Source organism: Oryctolagus cuniculus, chromosome 16 (assembly GCF_051225735.1).
Source record: "Oryctolagus cuniculus isolate XC-2025 breed Fujian yellow rabbit chromosome 16, ASM5122573v1, whole genome shotgun sequence".
Classification (NCBI taxonomy): Eukaryota; Metazoa; Chordata; class Mammalia; order Lagomorpha; family Leporidae; genus Oryctolagus; species Oryctolagus cuniculus.
In genome coordinates, this window is record NC_142882.1 from 50237797 (window position 1) to 50259386 (window position 21590).

General features: G+C 46.5%; 1 protein-coding gene across 3 annotated transcripts in view; it reads left to right on the top strand.

The window, feature by feature from the left end:
* The window catches only part of DNAH11 (dynein axonemal heavy chain 11), a 365338-nt gene that overhangs the window by 194802 nt on the left and 148946 nt on the right, over positions 1 to 21590 (top strand). For all 3 annotated transcript variants that reach the window (XR_016222511.1, XM_089315357.1, XM_089315358.1), the window contains exons 47-54: positions 2058 to 2223; positions 2865 to 2967; positions 6983 to 7222; positions 8973 to 9134; positions 10100 to 10293; positions 14473 to 14635; positions 15877 to 16000; positions 16656 to 16798. Coding sequence is in view for 2 of the 3 variants with exons in the window: in XM_089315357.1 (XP_089171483.1) it covers positions 2058 to 2223; positions 2865 to 2967; positions 6983 to 7222; positions 8973 to 9134; positions 10100 to 10293; positions 14473 to 14635; positions 15877 to 16000; positions 16656 to 16798 (1295 nt within the window). In the remaining variant the exon portion in view is untranslated. The remainder of the gene's footprint in view (positions 1 to 2057; positions 2224 to 2864; positions 2968 to 6982; positions 7223 to 8972; positions 9135 to 10099; positions 10294 to 14472; positions 14636 to 15876; positions 16001 to 16655; positions 16799 to 21590) is intronic.

Consider the following 21590-nt stretch of genomic DNA (forward strand, 5'->3'; position numbering starts at 1 on the left):
CCTTTATCAATTTCAAATAAAATAAAAATAACTTAATTAAAAATGTTTAAAAAGGCAACTAATAGTTGACTACCTATATAAAACTTGAAAAAGAAAAACCTTGAATTTCCTGAATTGGGTTTGTGGGGTGTGTGTGTGTGAGTGAGAGAGAGAGAGAGAGAGAAGGAGAAACAGAGACAGAGGGAGAGTTTTCTTAGCTGTATCAGTGGAAACTACCAGCACATTTTATTACTCACTGACATCATTAACTCAGCCAAGGACAATTTTTCTGAGATGGTTCTCATACTCAGTTTGCCCTCTTCACCTTTGTGAAGGGAACAGTTAGCTCTCTCCATCATATTTCACTCCCTTCTGCAGCCAGTACATGTTAGCAGTTTTATTAGGTAGGAAGTGGTGGCTTTGATGGGGAGCAAGGAACTGATAAGATGCGAACTCGGTTTTGGGAGGAGAAGTCTGAGGCAGAGAGACTGTTCCTCCTGGATGCATATTATATATAATACATATAATATATAATATTGTATAATATATAATATAACCCGGGCCAGAGTTGTGTAAGGAAGGGAGACACGTGTGGACCATAAGGGAATGACACCAAGTGTCATTTAGAGGCCAACAGGGGCCAGGAGAGACAGAGAGGCTACTGTAAGGCCCTGTATCTGGCTGGGAGCGGGGTCAGAGTGTTAACCCCATAAGCAGAAGCACAAACCAAGGGAAAAAGGGGGCTGTGAGCAGGGAAGAGATGATGTTCAACCACATTTGGACAGAGGTGGACTTGATGTTGGCTGGACAGCCAGGTGGCAGTGGCAATAGGATCGGCTGTCCAGCCAGCATTTAGAAACTGTGCTGCTTGCAGGAGGCATGTATTAGTCATTGCCTATGTCCTTGTGCATTGGTCCATTTGACAAGTTACATGCTTGATGTTTCACCATCAGCGACATGGCAGTGAATAGGACTTACTTCCTTGGCCTCCACATCTCCGTAGTCTGTCTGGAGCATCAGCAAGTAATTAGATATGATGGCTCAGTCAACATTGTTTAGAATTCTCTACACCTAGGGGCCAGTGCCGTGGCTCACTTGGTTGATCCTCCGCCTGCGGCGTCAGCATCCCATACAGGCACCGGGTTCTAGTCCCGGCTGCTCCTCTTCCAGTCCAGCTCTCTGCTGTGGCCTGGGAAGGCAGTGGAGGATGGCCCAAGTGCTTGGGCCCTGCACCCACATGGGAGACCAGGAGGAAGCACCTGGCTCCTGGCTTCGGATTGGTGCAGCGTGCCAGCCGTAGTGGCCATTTGGGGGTAAACCAATGGAAGGAAGACCTTTCTCTCTGTCTCTCTCCCTCACTGTCTAACTATGTCAAATAAATTAAATACATGTGTGTATATATAATGTAAAAAAATTCTCTACACCTGTGGCTTCTTTCTTCACTATCTTCCCGAGAGAGGGGGAGAGAGAGAGAAAGATAGAGAATGAACAAGCCCCTGTCCTCTTGTTTACTCCCCAAAGTGCCCACAGCAGCCAGATCTGGGCCAGGGTTGAAGCAGAGAGGTGGGAATTCCATCCAGGTCTCCCATGTGGGAGGCAGAACCCCAGTTTCTGGAGACATCACCTGTTGCCTCCCAGAGCTCAACCAGCAGGAATCTGAAGTCTGGAGCCAGAGCTGAGTATCACACCCAGGCAATGAGTCTTAACCACTAGGCCAATGGCCCACCCCCTGTGCCCTTGACTTTGTCTCCAATGTGGATGGCCACAGAGGCACTTGAAGAATTGCAGCTTCATTGTCCAGGGATGGTGTCCACACACATTGTCCTCTGGGCTTCAGCACCCCAGGGAGCCAAGGGGAGGGGCGCTGGAGGCTTCCTTGAGGTCTGAGCAGGTTGACTGTGAGGACAAAGCAGAAGAAGGGCCGAGACGGGGCTGTGGCTGTGCTGACCACAGTCTGTAAGTTAGAGTGGGTACAGGTGTGCATGGGGTCATCTGCTATGAAGAGGAAGAAAACACCTAAAGACGGGGAGTTGGCCTTCTACCAATGCTTGGTGGGCAGCACTATGCATTTGTTTCAGGAATTCTGGAGAAACCCCTGGAGAAAAAAGCTGGCCGTACCTACGGTCCAGGAGGAAATAAAAAATTGATTTATTTTATTGATGACATGAACATGCCTGAAGTGGACGCCTATGGCACGGTTCAGCCTCACGCACTGCTCCGACAGCATATGGATTATGGACACTGGTGAGTAGTTCTCTGTATTTATTCTCCACCCAAATCTTATCATTTTTTATCATAATGGTGAGGATTTTTTGATGGAATTCTTCCCAGTTTCTGAGAAGTGTTTTACATGGTATCTTTTGCATTTACTTTGTAGCTACGCTCATTTGTTGGGGGAAAAAAAAATGATTTCCCTTTGTGTCTTTGGGAGGTTGGATTGAAAAGTAGCTTAGGAATGTTTAGATTGTCCAGAAATCACGTCTCCATTAAGAATTAATAATTTAGGAGAAGCCTGACCCTGTTCCATAGGACATAAGCATTTGGTCCTATCCGGGCACTGCAGTCCACGATCGCTGCTATTAACGACAGGCAGGTCCCAGCCCATCCTCAGAAACTCACCAGGTTCTTGCTGGCGTCTAACCGGAAACAGAGTCACGTAAGGTTCGACAAGCAGTAACAGATCACAGGGATTCAGCGCCGGACCTTGGTGTTGGCTTCAGAGGAGCCGTGTCACCCTCAGCTCTCTGAGATCTGTGGTGCTGTCTCCCAGATTAGGCACCCAGTGATGGGACAGGAGGGACACAGGTTGGGGGAGAGTCCCTTCTGCCCTGCTGGGCTGTGGTGGTGTCATCTGCACTGTTGGGATTGAAGGTTCTGTCTTGCAGGTACGATAGGCAAAAGGTGATGCTTAAGGAAATCCGTGGCTGCCAGTATGTGGCCTGCATGAATCCACTGGCGGGCAACTTCACGGTCAACCCCAGGCTGCAGGTGGGTGCTGGGCCCTGCTCTCCCCCAAATTTCTCCCAAATATACGTTTTGATTCTTGACTGCAAATTAAAACCCCTGGATGACTGGTTAAACAAATGTACTGTTTTATTTCCATTCATAGATTTAAGTATCTTTTCAACTTAATACTGTTTTTGAGATAATGTAAATTTTTAAGTTACATTATAGTCAAAGGCTTATTGTTCCATGAAATAAAGAGATCAAGAAATATGAAGTAGGAACACCATACTTGAGCAGGCAAATAAGAAAGGACTTCAAACAAGCAAATGAAAAGATGTTCTGATTCATTCATAAAGTAAATTCTAAAATGGTCACAAAGTCATTAAAACTATAGCAGTACATAATGCCTAATGATTTGTTTAACAAAGATTCTAAGTACGACAAAGCACTGTGTGTGCTGCAAAACTGATACACATGGGCATTTCTTTTCTTCTTTTTAATTTTAGCTCCCACATGTAAGGGAGAACACGCGGTATTTGCCTGCCTGTGTCTGGCTTCTTTCACTCAACATTATGTTCTCCAATTCCAACCATCTTGATGCAAATGATAGAATTTCATTTTTTTTTTTACAACTGAAAAGTATTCCATTGTATGCGTGTGTATGGATTAAAAATATATATGGATAAAGAAAATCTGGGTGTGTGTGTGTGTGTGTGTACACACATAGATATATGTACATGTATAATGGACACTTTGGTTCATTCCATGATTTGGCTGTTGTGCACAGTGCTGCTATAAATATGGTGTGCTCGTGTCTTTTGGGTATATGCCCAGCGGTGGGATTGCTGAATCATATGGCAAGTGTGATTCCAGTTTTTTAAGACATCTCCACAGTGCTTTCCACAGTGGCTGCACTAAGTTACATCCCCACCAGAAGTGTATACGAGTTCCTCTTTCTCCACATCCTCACCAGCGTTTGTTGCTCTTTGTCTTTAGGATAACATCCATGCTGACAGGGGTGAGCTGGTATCGCCTCGTGACAGCAGGTTTGGAATTGCAGCCCAATGAGCTGAAAGTCCCACGAGTTGTTATCCACACCTTCGCTCTCCCTACTGTACTTTGCCCTGTTATTAGCATCTTGCATTCATTACAACAAATGAGCCAATATTGCTGATGCTGTTATTAGCTGAACTAGAGTTTACGATAGGGTTCATTTTTTGTGTGTGACCTATTTGATGCCATTTAGCAAACGTGTAATGACAGGTGTCTACCATTCTGGTATCATGCAGAATAGTTTCATTGCCCTTTGGAAACCTTGGGACAACTGATGTTTTTATTTTCCAGGTGTGTGTGTGTGTGTGGTAAAATACACATTATATACCATGTACCGCTATAACCATTTTAAATGTGTGTGCTTGGTAGTATAAAATACATTCATCATATTGTGTAGCCGTCAACACCATCTGCCCCCCCATACCTCTTTGCATCCTGTGAAACTAAAACTATAGCCATTAAACTGCAACTCCCCACAGCTCCCTCCTCCAGCTCCAGACAGCCACTCTTCTGTTTTCTGTCTCCAGTACCTTGTGTGAGTAGACTCATGCAATATTTGTATGACTGGCTCATTTCACTTAGCATAGTATTCTCAAGGTCCATTCCTGTTGTAGAGTATTGCTTACCTTCCTTCCTTTTTTTAATTTTTATTATTTTTGACAGGCAGAGTGGACAGTGAGAGAGAGAGACAGAGAGAAAGGTCTTCCTTTTTGCCGTTGGTTCACCCTCCAATGGCCGCCACGGCCGGCGTGCTGCGGCTGGCGCACCACGCTGATCCAAAGGCAGGAGCCAGGTACTTCTCCTGGTCTCCCATGGGGTGCAGGGCCCAAGCACTTGGGCCATCCTCCACTGCACTCCCTGGCCACAGCAGAGAGCTGGCCTGGAAGAGGGGCAACCGGGACAGAATCCGGCGCCCTGACCGGGACTAGAATCCGGTGTGCCGGCACCGCAAGGTAGAGGATTAGCCTATTGAGCCGCGGCGCCGGCCACCTTCCTTCCTTTTAACATTGAATAATATCCTGTTGTGTGTATTGCACACCCCGTTTTCCTTAGCCGTTCATCCAGTGATAGGCTCTTGGATTGCTTCCACGTTTTAGCTCATGTGAATAATACTGTGTTGAACAAAGGTGCACATAAATCTGTTCAAGACCCTGTTTTCAGTTCTTTTATGTACACACTTGAGTGGAATTGGCATATCCTGTGGCAATTCTGTTTTTAGTCTCTTGAGAAACCATTGTACTGTTTTCTTCATGGAAGCTGTACCATTTTTCCTTCTCCCTAAGTTATAGTTTGTAATTTCTCCATATTATCACTAATAATTTTATTTTCTGTTTTTTTTTTTTAAGTAACCACGCTAAAGGGTATAAGGTAGTATCTCATTATAGTTTTAATCTGTATTTTCTTAATGACTGGTGATGCTGAGAATCTTTTCATAGGCTTATTGGTCATTTGAATATCTTCTTTGGAGAAGTGACTATTCAAGTCATCTGCCCATTTTTTGAACTGGGTTTGGTTTTTTTGCTGCTGAATTCTAGGCGTTCTCTATGTATTCTGAATACTAATCCTGTAAGCACTGATCTTTTTGTTGCTTCATTAGTAGTGTTTTCTTCCCAGAATTCCATACAGTTAGAATCATGTAGAACACAGCACTGTCATATTGATTTCTTCACTTAGTTCAGCAGTATGCATTTAAGGCTCACCCCTGTCTTCTCATGGTTAGTGGCTCATTTCTTTTTATCACTACTAACACTCAATAAATTGATCATGGTTTGTTTATCCATTCACCTATTGAGGCACACCTTACTTGAGTTCAAGTTTGGCACTTATAAATAAAACTGCTTTAAAAATGTAATGTGTATGAGTGAAAATGACACCTTGAGATTTGACTATTGTCTGTAGCCTTTGTCCATGTTTCAGAGGAACTGGTCTTTCTGTTTCTTACCTGTTGACTTTTGTATTAGTGGAGGATTCAGCTCGTGATTACAAAGTAAATTGGAAGAGTGTCATTGCAAAAATTAGAACAAAAATAAGAAAGGGAGGAGGAGTGAGAGTGGGAAGTAACATGGTGCTCTTAAAACTGTATGGATGAAATACATGAAATCTATTCCCTTTATATAAATAAATAGAGTTTATATACAGGTTTTTCTGTATCCATGTAAGGTTTTTTTTTTAAATAGTAATAACATCAGCAGCCACCAGCAATGTGCTTCAACAGCAGCTCACTGGTGGCTTCCTCACTCGGCTGGAGGCCACTGGAGGTGGCTGAGCGACTGCAGATCTTGGCTGGGCTCCTTTGTCTCTCTCTAAGGGTTGACTGTTAGCTAATCTAGTGCAGCCTTGCCTGCAATGATCCGGACAATGTGGCTCTGTCTGTGATGTCTCTCATCATTTGGGAGGCTTGTAAAGTTCATGGCAAAGTGAGGGACTTAAGAGAGCAGGTGGCCCTCCGCCTAGCGGCGCCGGCACACCGGGTTCTAGTCCCGGTCGGGGCGCCGGATTCTGTCCCGGTTGCCCCTCTTCCAGGCCAGTCCTCTGCTGTGGCCAGGGAGTGCAGTAGAGGATGGCCCAGGTGCTTGGGCCCTGCACCCCATGGGAGACCAGGAAAAGCACCTGGCTCCTGGCTCCTGCCATCGGATCAGCGCACCGGCCGCGGCAGCCATTGGAGGGTGAACCAATGGCAAAGGAAGACCTTTCTCTCTGTCTCTCTCTCTCACTGTCCACTCTGCCTGTCAAAAAAAAAAAAAAAAAAAAAAAAAAAAAAAAAAAAAAAAAAAAAAAAAAGATAGCAGGTGGCTACACAGATGCCTTTGGCCATGGCTGGCACCCTGTCGCTTCTACCTCGTCCTGTGGGCTTCTTAAGTGAGTCAGGTAGCCAATCCCAGAGTCAGGGTGGAAGGCACTGAGAAGTTAAACGGCAATGGGCCTAGAAACAGGGAGGAAGGGAAACACTGGGCCATGTTTTACCATTTTCTGGTAAACACCCGATTGGTGTTTTTCTTCACAGAGACACTTCACAGTGTTTGCGTTTAACTTCCCATCCGTGGATGCGCTCAACACCATCTATGGGCAGATCCTGAGTTTCCACTTCCAGCAGCAAGCATTCGACCCATCGGTTCTCAGGAGCAGCCCATCCTTGATCCAGGCGACAATAGCCTTCCATCAGATGATGGCGCATAGCTTCTTACCCACGGCGGTTAAATTCCACTACGTCTTTAACCTGAGAGACCTAACCAACATCTTCCAGGTGCCTGAACTACTCTGTTATGCCTCTTGATCAGAGAAGTGCTGTTAGTGATGTTAATGGCCTGCATCTGTGGAACATAGTGTGAGGCCATGCTCTGTATTTTTGTGTGTGTTCATTCACTCTGCACTTGCATACATGTTTCTGGGAAGTAAATTCAACACGCTTGCTGTTCACATTGTGCTGGTGAGAACAGCAGATCCTCTCAGGTTGTGCAGTGTCTTAATCTGTTGATGCTGCGGAAACTGAGTGATTCATCAATAAGACACAGTGATTGCCTACACTTTCGGAGGTGGGGAAGTGCAAGGTTAAGGCACCAGCACATTTGGGCTCTGGTGAGGGCCTGGTGTCTGCTTTGAAGTTGGGGTCTTGAGGACTGAGTCATCGGGAACAAGGCAGGGAAAGGCCATGGGGCGAATGACTAGCACCTAGTTTGTGAAGTCACTGCGCCCTACAGGTCCCCACTCACTAATAGGATCGCTCTGGTGGTTAAGTTTCAGCCAAGGAATTTTGAGTCACATTCAGATCCTCTCATTGGGTTACTTAGCAATAAGAGCAAGGGTCAAAGTCTCAACTCCCCATACTGAGTGACTGATTATTTTTCTTGGTGCCAGGGGAAAGACACTGTTCATATTATTGCACACTGGATTCACATCTGATTGTAAAACACAAAGGAAATTATAGTTTTTAAAATTTCTGGATCTATTTTGTTTTGATATTGAACGTTACCTGGTTTGCCTTGTACAAAGACAGTGTTGGTATATTTGGTTTTGAAAGGAATTCATGAAGAGGATTTGAAAGTCTGGAATCTTTTTCTAATGCAACTATTGTACTCTAGCCTGTGCAGTAGAAGTCGTGGGGTGGTTATTTATAGCTCTAAGTTCTGTGAAGGAAGTCGCCTCCTGGTTAAATATGAAAACTTCACAAGGCCTCTTTATATTTTTATAACCCTCTTTCCAAAATCACTCCTTGCAGCCATAACAAAGCCTTAGATAATAGCTCCTTAATAACAAGGGCCATTTTTTTTCAGGCCTGTATTTCTAGAACATACTAGAAAGGTTGCAATTGCTAACATGTTGTCTTAGAGCAGACGTTTGATCTTGAAAGTGAAGGAAAGAGAGGCTGTTCCTGGTAATTGTTCACACCCAGGCTGTTGGCTGCACCTGACCTGATGCCAACGAGAGGGTTTCTTAGCCTTTAGTAGCTGACTTCTTTGCATTTCCCCTGACTCTGACTTTGTCAATCCAAGATACTTAAGGGCAGAGTGGAGTAGGCCTAGGAGTCACAGATCTACCCTTGGGGTGTGGATTTGGACACTTGACTTCTGATCTTTAGATTCTCATCTGTGAAGTGAAAGGGTTAGACGGACTGACATCAGAGCATTTTAGAGTAACAAAATATTATGATTCTGTGATCATCGTGCTACCTGTTTATACTTTGGATTTGTAAACTTGATCCTTTGGAAGACTTAGTACCCACAAGTGCTCAGGTGAGGTGCCTACCTCCTGGGCTAGCCCTTGAAATTTAGATGCAATCCTAAAAATGGCCATCAGTGATATTAAATTCTTTAAATTTTGCTTATCTGAGGGTGAAACTGCTTTTACACACAAACACACACACACTACCATTTATGATACCTCTTTTAACTTAACAAATGGCTAAATCCAGTATAAAGTATATAAAGTGTTAAAGGAAAATTTATTTAGAATGCCATTAACTTCCAAATAAATATTTTTTCTGTTTTGCCTCGTAGGGGATTTTATTTGCTTCTCCTGAATGTTTGAAAGGTCCAGATGATTTAACTCACCTGTGGCTTCATGAAACTTCCCGGGTGTACGGGGATAAACTGATAGACACAAAGGATTGTGACTTATTTCACAAAAGACTGTTGGAAACCTCTTACAAATATTTTGAAGTAAGTGTGCAATGTCAGAAGCCATTGCTCCCGCACCCAACGGTGGGGGGGGCTGATATATGATGGGGACGTGAGTGAACTGGGAAGAACTTACCTGTCGACAAAATTGAGATTCCAGAATCTACAAGTGCTCCTTCACTCCCGATTTGGCTGTGCCCCAATAAACTCATCCTAAAGCTGGAAGTATCATAAGTCAAAAATGCATTCAGTACCCAGCCTACTGAACATCCCCGTAGCTACCAGCTACGGACACTGTTGGGTATCTGGCTTCCTCCGTGGTCACGGGGCTGGCTGGTAGCTGCCGCTCACTGTCACTTCCCAGCATCACAAGAGAGGACCAGTCTGCATGCTGCTACCTTCAGCAAAGGTCAGGATCCAGAATACGGTCTCTGCTGAATGCTATTGCATTTGCACCACCAGGAAGTCTAAAGATCATTGATAGAGGCCAGCACCGCGACTCACTTGGCTAATCCTCTGCCTGCGGCGCCGGCACCCCAGGTTCTAGTCCCAGTCAGGGTGCCAGATTCTGTCCCGGTTGCTCCTCTTCCAGTCTAGCTCTCTGCTGTGGCCCGGGAGTGCAGTGGAGGGTGTCTCCCTGCACCTGCATGGGAGACCAGGAGAAGCACCTGGCTCCTGGCTTCGGATCAGCGTAGAGCGCCAGCCGCAGCATGCCGGCCATGGCAGCCATTTTGGGGGGTGAACCAATGAAAAAACAGGACCTTTCTCTCTGTCTCTCTCTCTCTCTCTCTCACTGTCTAACTCTGCCTGTCAAAAAAAAAAAAAAAAAAAAGAGATAATTGACCGAGCCATTTCAAGACAAGGGTCACCTGTCCTTGATAGGCACATGGAAGCATTTCATCCACCTGTTCATGGAAGACTTGCAAGCTTCTCCCTTCAGAAGCCACTGTGCCCCCAAATCTTCGTGAGTGTTGACACCCTGTATTTTTCTCTTTCTCATCCTGCAGGGTGTAGACAGTCAGGCGCTGCTTCAACAGCCCCTCATCTACTGCCACTTCGCTCACGGGGGAGCAGACCCATGCTACATGCCAGTGAGGAGCTGGGAGGTGCTGAAGGCAATCCTCACGGAAATGCTAGACAACTACAACGAACTCAACGCAGCCATGCACCTGGTGCTGTTTGAAGACGCCATGCACCATGTGTGAGTTGAGCAGTCACGATGCTTCTCACGGAAGGACCAGAGCGTGCATAGCCAGTCATGCCTTTTCAGTAGATCACTCTGAGAGGACCGGTTCTGTCCTATCCTTTGTCATACACTAGGCAAGGCTTGCTGGTCATGAGGTCACACTCCTGGCCACATCTTGTGCAGACACACTACTTTCTCACATGTCGTCACACCCAGGATTTCAGCTGAATGTTAAGAAAGGGGAGGCTGGCGCCGCGGCTCACTAGGCTATTCCTCTGCCTGCGGTGCCGGCACACCGGGTTCTAGTCCCAATCGGGGCACCGGATTCTGTCCCGGTTGCCCCTCTTCCAGGCCAGCTCTCTGCTGTGGCCAGGGAGTGCAGTGGAGGATGGCCCAAGTGCTTGGGCCCTGCATCCCATGGGAGACCAGGAGAAGCACCTGGCTCCTGCCTTCGGATCAGCGCAGTGCACTGGCTGCGGCAGCCATTGGAGGGTGAACCAACGGCAAAGGAAGACCTTTCTCTCTGTCTCTCTCTCTCACTGTCCACTCTGCCTGTCAAATAAATAAATAAATAAATAAAAGGGAACATGAATGACTTGCTCAAAAGCACCTCGCATGCAAGTGGCAGAGACAGGACCCAAATGTATTTTCATTGATAAAGGAGACTTTTGCTGAGTGCCAGATAGAAACATTGCTGACTGATTTGATAGTTTTGAGCAACTTAGTGGGAGTGGAGGGCATGTTTTCTTGGCAGAAAGTAGGGAAAGAGACCTGTGTTGAGGCCGACGTGGGTTCATAAGGTCTCTCCCCTCCGAGACGGCAGGTCGTGTTTTACACACGCTCTGCAACCTTCTGGGAGCTGCTCTTGTCAGACACTGTTCCAAGTGCAACACAGTCCAGTCAGTCCTTTGTTTGCCTGAGCTTTCGCGTTCATGGTGCAGAAGAACATTTATAAGGACGCGCATAAACAAACAGCAGTGTACAAGAAAAATATCCAAGTCATGTCGCACACTGAGCGATAGTGTGGATTGAATCTGAGAAGTAAGCTCTCTGGATTTCCAAGGAGGGACTGAGGGAAGGTGAGGCAGTGACGTTGAAGGTTCGATCTAAGTGGGAAGAAGGAGCTAGTCATGGAACGACCTGGAGGAAGAATGTTCTGGAAGAAGGCTGATCTCATGTGGCCTCAAGGCAGGAGTGTTCAAGACAAGAGAGAGACTAGAGGGTCAGGGTGGCTGCAGCACACGGAACAGGTAGGGTGAGGGGTGTGTGATGAGGCAGGAATTGGCCTTGCTCACCCAGGCTGTGCCTTTGAAACCCGGGGTCTGAGTCCATTTTCTGCTGCTCTCCCAGCGTGCCTGAGGCTCTGTGTTTTTGAAGAACAGAGCTTCATTGTAGCTCACACTTCTGAAGGCTGAGAAGGCCAAGATCTGCTCGTTCCAGCTTGGGCCTAGTGCTACTTCAGTTGATGGCAGAAAACAGAATGGCGGGCAACTGGTTGCATTCACAGGAGACAAAAGCACAAAGGATAACCTTGCACTATCACAACCCGCTCTTGCCCTCACTGGTCAGTCGGAGAGCAGCCAGACTCCCTCCCTCAAGAACTCAGATGAGAAAGGCACTAATCTGATCCCGAGGGCTCCACTCCAAGCCCCAAACACTTCCTATCCAGGACCCACCTCCCACCACTGCCACACTGAGGGATCATGAACTTCATGGGACACAGTGAGTCGCAGCACAGGATAAGGAGTTTGGATTGTCTTCCAAGGGCAATGAGGAGCGATTGGATGTATTGTAGCGTGGGAATGCTGTCGTTTGCTGGATTCTGTTAACAGCTCACTGCTGCGGCCGCTGTGTGGAAAGCCGCTCTCATATTTGCATCCAGTACTACCCTCTTAGTTTAAGGCCTTATCAACTCTCACTGGTCCTTACAAGAAGTGAAAATGGACAAAGATGATAAAGAGAAAGAAAGAAGTTGCTGTTAAAACCAACACGGAAGGAAGCAAGAGGGAAGAGAAGGAAAAAATAATGGAGAGATTTCTGTTTTCAGAAAAATCACTCCTTAAAATGTTTCGCCGTGGTGCCTTAACAAAATTTTTGAGCGTTACCCATCATCCCATGGTATAAGCTAGCTGAGGGCTGATTGTTTTGTGGATCCCTGGGGGTGGGTTGGTGGGTGGGGGGGATCCTCTGATTGTATAGATAAAGAGTAGGAACCTTAACGTATAGCTCAGGTGGGTAAGACCGGCCATTGAGAAGGGTTTTCCCAAATAATATTTCAATATGGAGTTATCTGGGACCTCATAGATGAACCTGTGCCCGTGCTCAAGGATCTGAGCCAGGAGCTGACTCACACAGCCTTGGAGACGAGATGGGACAGTTCCCTTGAGTCCTGGAGAGGGGGAGCCTGCCACCCAGCGCAGCTTGTGAGGTGACATCCTGAAACATGGCCTGGCATGAAATGAATGCCCTACTTTGTAGCTGGGGGTTTTGCTCACATCAGAGCAATTGTATAGTTTTCCCAGGGTTGTTGGTTTGCGTGGTCATGTAAAGTAAGATGGAATGGGATAACTGAGCTTGTAAACCTGTCTTCGCGGTTATTGGAGGTGTTCAGAAAATCTTCACACACGCTGGGCTTAGCATAAGTGATCCCCACTTCTTGTTTCAGAAAGCACCGTTAAAAATGATTGAGGTTGATCGTAGGCCTGAAGTTTAAGTTCATTTCAGAAAAGCAGCCTAGCACAAACATGATGGCATCTGGTTTTCTGCATTTGAGTATCTATACGCTTGTATTTTATTTTGTTGTGTTCTTAGCATTGAAGACACAAGCATGACCCACGTCATCACCTAAAGCCACATTTCACTGATGGTAGAGACGATTTATTCTTGACTGTGACGTGTGGCAATGAGAGGCCCACTTGGCCTGGTGGTTAAGGTACCCGAGCCCCACATCAGAGCACCTGCCTTTAAGACCTGCCTTGCGGCCGGCGCCACAGCTCACTAGGCTAATCCTCTGCCTTGCGGCGCCGGCACACCGGGTTCTAGTCCCGGTTGGGGCGCCGGATTCTGTCCCGGTTGCCCCTCTTCCAGGCCAGCTCTCTGCTGTGGCCAGAGAGTGCAGTGGAGGATGGCCCAAATGCTTGGGCCCTGCACCCCATGGGAGACCAGGAAAAGCACCTGGCTCCTGGCTCCTGCCATTGGATCAGCGCGCAGCACACAGGCTGCAGCGGCCATTGGAGGGTGAACCAACGGCAAAGGAAGACCTTTCTCTCTCTCTCTCTCTCTCACTGTCCACTCTGCCTGTCAAAAAAAAAAAAAAAAAAAAAAAAAAAAAAAAAAAGACCTGCCTTGCTTCTAACTTCAGTTTCCTGCGGAAGCAGACCCTAGAAGCCAACAGCGATGCTTTATTAATTGGGTCCCTGCAACCTACATGGGTGATCCGTGTTGAGTTCCTGGTACCTAACTTTGGGCCAGACCCAACAGTTGCTGACACCTAGGGAGTAAACCAGTGGATAGAAGCTTTGTCTGTCTCTTTCTGTCTCTCCCTCCCTCTGTTTCTCAAATAAATTGGACAAATGCATTTTAACAAAAGGAAAATGCAGCAGTGACGTCACCAGCTTGAACAGTCAGAATCCCTGGGCTGCTATAGCACAGGGATTTCTTGGCCTCACTGGAAGTGTGATGTGACGCTGAGCGGACATCAGTAAATGATTCTAGAGGCCTCAGCACAGGAGAATCTCCATGTGGGGAAAGCAGGGATCAGAAGCGGAGTCAAATGGTTCACCTACATGAGTGGCTGTCCTGTCCCGCACTGCTCTAAGCAAACCTGTTCTTCCCGAAGTCATTCGACATCATACCAAGATGCCGAGGTGGGAGTGGGATCTTTCTTGGGAATCAAAGTTGCTTGAAGCTTAGATCCAGCACCTTCTATATCCATAGTTTGTGTTCTTGCATTTAAGTGGTGATAGAGCAGTGCAAGGGTCGGAAATGTTTCAGACTGGGAAGGTTTGCTGGGCAAACAGCTCAAGGGCAAAGGAGGAAGCAGCTCTTCTGTTTGATGGGAAAACAGAGAAACGCAGACTGAAGGTTTCCAATAAAACTTGGAATTTAGTCTCTAAATATTTTCCTAAAGTCTAAGCATCTAAGTCCCAGGGCATCTGGGATCCCAAGCTCTGGGGCTCGCTCCCTCTTTTGCAGGTGCCGCATCAGCCGCATCCTGCGGGCCCCTCAGGGTTACGCCCTGTTGATTGGAGTGGGGGGCAGTGGCAAGCAGAGCCTGTCCAGGCTGGCGGCTCACATCTGCAGCCTGCAGGTCTTCCAGATCACCGTGACCGAAGGCTACGGACCCCAAGAGCTGCGGGTGAGCAGAGGGCGTGGGCGGCGCGTCTCACGCCTCAGTGGGGCAGATGAAGCGGAAGCTGCGGTGCGGGCGCGCCAGGCAGCTGTGCCCCCGAGCCTTGCCCAAGGGCTCCGCAGCTTGGGGAAGGTGCAGCTCCTTAGAGGAGTTATTTGTCTCGGGCTGTTGTGTCTTCCAATTAGTGATACAGGTAGAATCCCCCTCCTCTGAAACGCTTGGGACCAAAGTCCCAAGATTTTTCAGAAAATTTTTTTTTTTTTCAGATTTCCAGGGTATTTATATATAGGAGATATCTTGGAGAAAGGTCCCAAGTTGAAACACAAAATTCGTGTTTCAGATACACCTCATACATGTAACTGGAAGGGAAACTTTACACAGTATTCTGAAACAATTTTTAAATTTGAATTATTAATAAAATGAATTAAAATTGTAAGATTTTTAGTAAGTAAGTTTTTTTTAATAACATGAAGTGGAGGTTGTGTTCCTTGAAACACCACATCGGGCCATTGTGTTGGAGCCCAGGCAGTCTGGAATTCGGGAGCATTTCAGATTGTGGAGCCCTAGACTGGGGATGCTCAGGGCTGTAACATTTTGCCATGAATTTTTGTAGCTTTAATAACATAGAACTGGCTCCGAAAATATCTTCATTAAATACTGGACTACACAATGATGTTTTCACTTTGCGCTAACCAAGCCTGCTGCTCAACACCATGAGTGTTTCCCTGATGATAGATGGGAGGGGGGAAGCACTTCGCTTCAAGTGCACCTCAGTCTCCTCTGCTCTGGCTGAGACTATGAGGGCGAGTTGCAATGCCCATAGCACGTTGCATGGCCAAACTCCCACGTGTCTTTAAACCTTGGCTTTTTCATCACAATATGAGTATCGATTTCAACATTGCGGTGGGGCACCAAAATAAGCTTATCGCTTCATTTTTTTTCCCCACAAACTTTTTAAAGTACCGTCACAATTCTTGCAAATGAACACCGGTAGTTTCTGGCAGGTGCTATTTTAAATTCTCACGCGGCACATGGGTTGATTAATAACCAAATAACTACATAAAATGAGGCTGCTCGCACTTTGCCGGAAGCGGAGGTGATGGCGTCGTGTTCTCCCCCACGCTGGTCGCTGGGAGGAAAGACTGTAGAAGCGGGGGGGAGGCACGTCGTGCTGCTCCCACACCCGTCCGCCCAACGTCGCGTCAGCATCTTAACGCAACATGAGTGATGGCCTCCTTTGCTTACAGGTAGATCTTGCCAATTTGTACATCAGGACCGGCGCCAAGAACCTGCCCACTCTGTTCCTGCTGACAGATGCCCACGTTCTAGACGAGAGCTTCCTGGTGCTGATTAATGACTTGTTGGCGTCAGGTGATTAAGCAAACACATTTCTCGAAAGACCTGCCCCCGGTGACAAATGATCTGTAGTTTCAGTGAACTTTAAGGAGAGATAATTTGTCTTTGAGATGGTTGCTGGGCGGCAGTCTTTGGGGAGAAACCGATACACCTAAGTAATTGGAGGTGAGTTGCTCAATTACACTCACGGTGCTTACGGATGGGGACGGCCTTGGAGGAGCCATCTCTGAGGTCAGTGTTACTCTACACGTAGGGACTGAGTGCTCACTGGCCCTACCCCTCAACGTGTTGTGTGCCTTCTAAATGAAAAAGAAAGGAACGGCAGCATGTTGGATTTCAAGTCCTTTTATTATCATTTAAGCCAAACTTAACTTCTTTAAGGCATACACATGTCATGTAGTTCACATACACAGATGTAAGAACAGTGTAGCTTCCCCCCCATTCTCCCTCCCATCCATGCCCCCCCACCCTTCCTCCTCCTCCCTCTCCTGTTCCCACTGTTAATTTTTACAAAGGTCTATTTTCTGTTGACTTTATACTCATAAGATTAGCCCTACACTAAGGGTTCAACACACAGTAAAGAGTCTTTTCTAAAAAAAAAAAAGAGAAAGAAAAAAAATGGAAAGTGTGACCATCTCTCAGTCAACTCCATGTCTTCTTTTCGGGGCAGGAGAAATTCCAGATCTGTTCAGTGATAAAGACGTGGACAAGATAATTTCTGGAATTCGTAACGAAGTTCGTGGTCTGGGCATGGTGGATTCCAGAGAAAACTGCTGGAGGTTCTTTATGGCCAGGGTACAACTGCAGCTCAAAGTAAGAGACGTGTGCCTTTACTCGTATATTCTTCAAAGCCTGCTGTTGGAGCCACCTTGTGGTTCTACATCACGATTCTACCGTGAGCTTGAATTTCAGTGGCTCTTTTTTGAGAGGGGACAGGTGCATGTCTGCTATGCCCTGGGGCTGAACTCCTGGGGATCTTGGTGATGAGCAGCAGGTGCAATCCATGGTTAAATTTCGTGTGGCCTCTGTGCTCCAGTGGCTTGGAGCAGAATGGTGCCCTGGGATTATGGAGGGGTGCTGCTTCCTTCCTACCTGGCGGAGGTCACTCTGGAGGTGATACCTGTCAGGGAAGGGCCAGAAGCCATGGAGGGGGACTTTTGGGGAGAGGAAAGAGTGCTCTATGAGTGTGCACGGTACGATCTGAATTGCAAAAACCTAGGCCGCCTCTAAAGGCCTGGAACACAGAGTCCCTGTAGGGATAGTGGGGCCACCAAGTGTGGAAAAGCAAATAGGAATAAAGGAAGGGGTTTGTAAATCCTTGAATGAGCGGTGAGGAGAGTTTTGAATTCAAGAAATAACTGTTGTTATCAGGAGTTCAGGGAAGTGGTTTAGCAGTATTACTCAGATGTTTCAATGCTTTTTTTAAAAAAAAATTTTTATTTAAGTCATACAAGTTTCGTGCATTTTATGTATACAGATTTAGAAACAAACTTATACTTCCCACCCTACCTTCCCTTCTACACATGTTCCAACCCTTCCTCCTCTTCCCTCTCCAATTCCCACTCTCAGTTTTTACAAAGATCCACTTTCACTTTACTTGATGATTGTAAGGTTATCCCTACACTAAGTAAGAGTTCAACAAATAGTATGAAGAAAAAAAAAAACACTGTTCATCAACGGAAGAGACAAGAGCTGTAAACAATCATTGAATCTCAAAATGTCCATTTCACTCCAACAATTACATTTTAGGTACACTATTAGTTACCTCAGATCGGGGAAAACATCTGGTATCTGTCTTTTTGGGACTGACTTATTTCACTAAGTATAATGGTTTCCAGTTGCATCCGTTTTGTCACAAAAGACAGAATTTCGTTTTATAATTTTTACAGCTGAGTAGTACTCCAGAGTGTATATATACTATAATTTCTTAATCCAGTTGATGGACATCTGGGGTGATTCTATATCTTAGCTATTGTGAATTGAGCTGCAATGAACGTGGTGGTACAGGTGATTACATTTCTCTTGGGTAAATTCCCAGGAGTGGGATGGCTGGGTCATATGGTAGGTCTGTATTCAGATTTCTGAGGTATCTCCATTCTGTCTTCCACAGTGACTGTACCAGTTTACATTCCCACCAACAGTAGACCAGGGTACATTTTCCTCAAATCCTCGCCAGCATTTGTTGTTATTGATTTCTGTATAAGAGCCATTCTAGCAGCAATGAGGTGAAACCATATGGTGATTTTGATTTGCATTTCCCTGATGGCTAGTGATCCTAAGCATTTTTTCCATTGTCTGTTGGCCATTTGGATTTCCTCTCTTGAAAATGCCTGTTCAAGTCCTTTACCCATTTCTTAACTAGATTGTTCATTTTGTTGTTGTTGAATTCCTTAAGCTCTTTATAGATTCTGGTTATTAACCCTTTATCAGTTGCATAGTTTGCAAGTATTTTCTCCCATTCTGTTGGTTGCCTCTACACTTTGCTGTTTATTTTGCAGTACAGAAGCTTCTCAGCTTGAAGTAATCCCTTTTGTTAATTCTGGTTTTGATTGCCTGTGCTTCTGGGGTCTTTTCTAAGAACTCTTTGTCTATGCCAATGTCTTACAGAGTTTCCCTCGTGTTCTATAATAATTGTTTATATGTATTATTTATTTAAAAGGTAAATAGAAGGATCAACACACACAAAGATCGCAATCTCCTATCTTCTAGTTCATTCCCCAAATGCCTGCAACAGCCAGGGCTGGGCCAGGCCAAAGCCAGGAGCCAGGAACTCCATATGGGTCTCTGATGTGGGTGGCAGGAACCCAACTACTCAAGCCATCATCTGCTTCCTCCAGGGTTGTACATCAGCAGGAAGCTGAAATGGAGAGCAGGGCTAGAATTCAGTCCCAGGCACTCTGATATGGGATGTGAGTGTCTTAAATGGAGACTTAATCACGGCGCTGAATACCCACCCTTGTTCGAGTTATTAACCCAGTATTCTTTCCCATAGACTGTTCTGTGCTTCTTAGTAACATACAAGGAAATAATAGAAGCAAATAATTACATCAGTTAAGGACATGTAATATGGGAAAACAAGCAAAGCCTCCATACTCATGGCAAGAAACAGTTTTTAAAAAATTTATTTATTGGGCCGGCGCCGCAGCTCACTAGGCTAATCCTCCGCCTTGCAGCGCCGGCACACCGGGTTCTAGTCCCGGTCGGGGCACTGGATTCTGTCCCGGTTGCCCCTCTTCCAGGCCAGCTCTCTGCTGTGGCCCAGGAGTGCAGTGGAGGATGGCCCAAGTGCTTGGGCCCTGCACCCCATGGGAGACCAGGATAAGTACCTGGCTCCTGCCATTGGATCAGCGCGGTGCGCCGGCTGCAGCGCGCCGGCCGCGGTGGCCATTGGAGGGTGAACCAATGGCAAAGGAAGACCTTTCCCTCTGTCTCTCTCTCTCTCACTGTCCACTCTGCCTGTCAAAAAATAAAAAAATAATAATAAAAATTAATTTATTGGGGCCAGCGCTGTGGTGCAGCTGGTTAACACCCTGGCCTCAAGTGCCGGATTCCCATATAGGCACCAGTTCTAGTCCCAGCTGCTCCTCTTCTCTGCTATGGCCTGGTAAAGTAGTGGAAGATGGCCCAAGTCCTTGGGCCCCTGCACCCATGTGGGAGACCCGAAGAAGCTTCTGGCTTCTGGCTTCAGATTGGCGCAGTTCTGGCTGTTGCAGCCAATTGGGGAGTGAACCAGCAGATGGAAGACCTCGCTCTCTCTCTGTCTCTGGCTCTCTTCTCTCTCTGTGTAACTCTGACTTTCAGATAAATAAATAAATCTTTAAAAAATAAAAATAAAATATTTATTTATTTATTTGAGAGGTAGTGTTATAGACAGAGGGAGAGACAGACAGAAAAGTCTTCCATCCGCTGGTTCACTCCCCAAATGGCTGCAATGGCTGGAGCTGGGCTGATCCAAAGCCAGGACCCAATAGCTTCCTCCAGGTCTCCCATGCAGGTGCAGGGGCCTGCTTTCCCAGGCCATAGCAGAGAACTGGATCAGAAGAAGAGCAGCTGGGATACGAACTGGCACCCATATGGGATGCAGGCGCCACAGGCGGAGGCTTAGCCCACTACACCACAGTGCTGAACCCAACAGGAAACAATTTTAAAACACTGTGAAGAGGGCGGACATTTGCACAGTGGTGAAGACATCATTTGGAACCTGCGTTCTGAATCTGAGTGCCTGGATGTGAGTCCTCGCACTGTTCTTGGTGCAAGCTTCCTGCTAACGCGTACTCTGGGAGCAGCAGGCGATGGTTCAAATAGTTGGGTTCTTACTACCCACTTGGGAGGCCCAGATTGAGTGTCTGGCTTCTGGTTACAGCCTGGTCGTTGTAGGCATTTCAGGAGTGAACCAGAAGATAGGAGATCTGCACACACCCCCATCCCTCTGCTTTTTAAATGAATTAAGTATATTACATAAATGATGTTATAGAAAACTCAGACTCCCTAGTAAAGGAATGGTTAGTAAACTAGAGAGACTACTCCTTTGCTACTCTTCAGCTAGTGCCACACCTGTCAAGTCAGCAGTAGGCTCTGTTCGGGCTGTTGAGCCTGAGGATTTAAGGGAAGAGATGGGAGTGGCATTGACCATGAGTATTCCTCAGCTTGGGGTTAAGGAGAGGAGTAACTGTACGTGTACACGACTCTCTGGCATTTCACATTTTACATTATTCTTATTCTGGGCTGAGGTTAGAAGGTTGGGATGTGACTTTCAGTTGTACCCAGAGTTTTCTCAAGATCAAAATATGGTCGATGCAAGTAGCCACACGATCGGGAATTCTCCCTGTTCCACAATCCAAAAAACTGTGATCGAATCAGATTTCCTTTGTGGAAATAGGAACAAGTGCAGTCATAGCGTTTGAGGGAGTAATGCTGTCAGTCAGTGGTCCTCAAAGGCTCAGAGCTACAGAAGCAGCAGCGCCGAGAAAAGTGTTCCCTCCTCTGGAGTAGAAGGGTTGGTTGAGCCAGCACAGATGCTGCCACACCAAAGAAACTGTCGCTGGTTGGCGCTCTGCAGCCACCAGCAGCAGGGCTACTTGGCAGCTGGCACCAGGTCCCTCGTGACTTTTTATAACTCCTCATTCTGTAAACCACACCCCAAACCTCCCAAATCAGAAATTTGGGGGTGAGGGAGGAGCCCAGAAACGTTCTGCTGACCTTGGAGAGACGTTTTTACAAATAATGCCGGTAGGAGCATCCTCTGTATGCTTCTAGAAGGGGAGCTGCTGGGTTCCAGAGTTGCCGATCGTGGTGGTTCTAAAACACACGTGCCCTGTCTTGGATGCTCTTCTCACCGACAGCTGCCATGGCGGTCTTTCCTTGGATCTGGGCGGGCCCATGACTGCGTCAACCAATGGTGTGGCAGAAATGATGCTGAGTAACTCTCGAGACTTAAGTCTTAATGAGGCCCCTCCTCCGTTGAGTTGTAGGGCTTTTTTTGTTGTTGTTATTTATCAGAGTTCTGTGTGTGTTAAACAGTGAGCCTTAAAGATGGACCTCATACGTACTTTCCCTATTCTTTCATTTTTCTTTGAAATGTTAATATGCTGCATATTTATTAGGT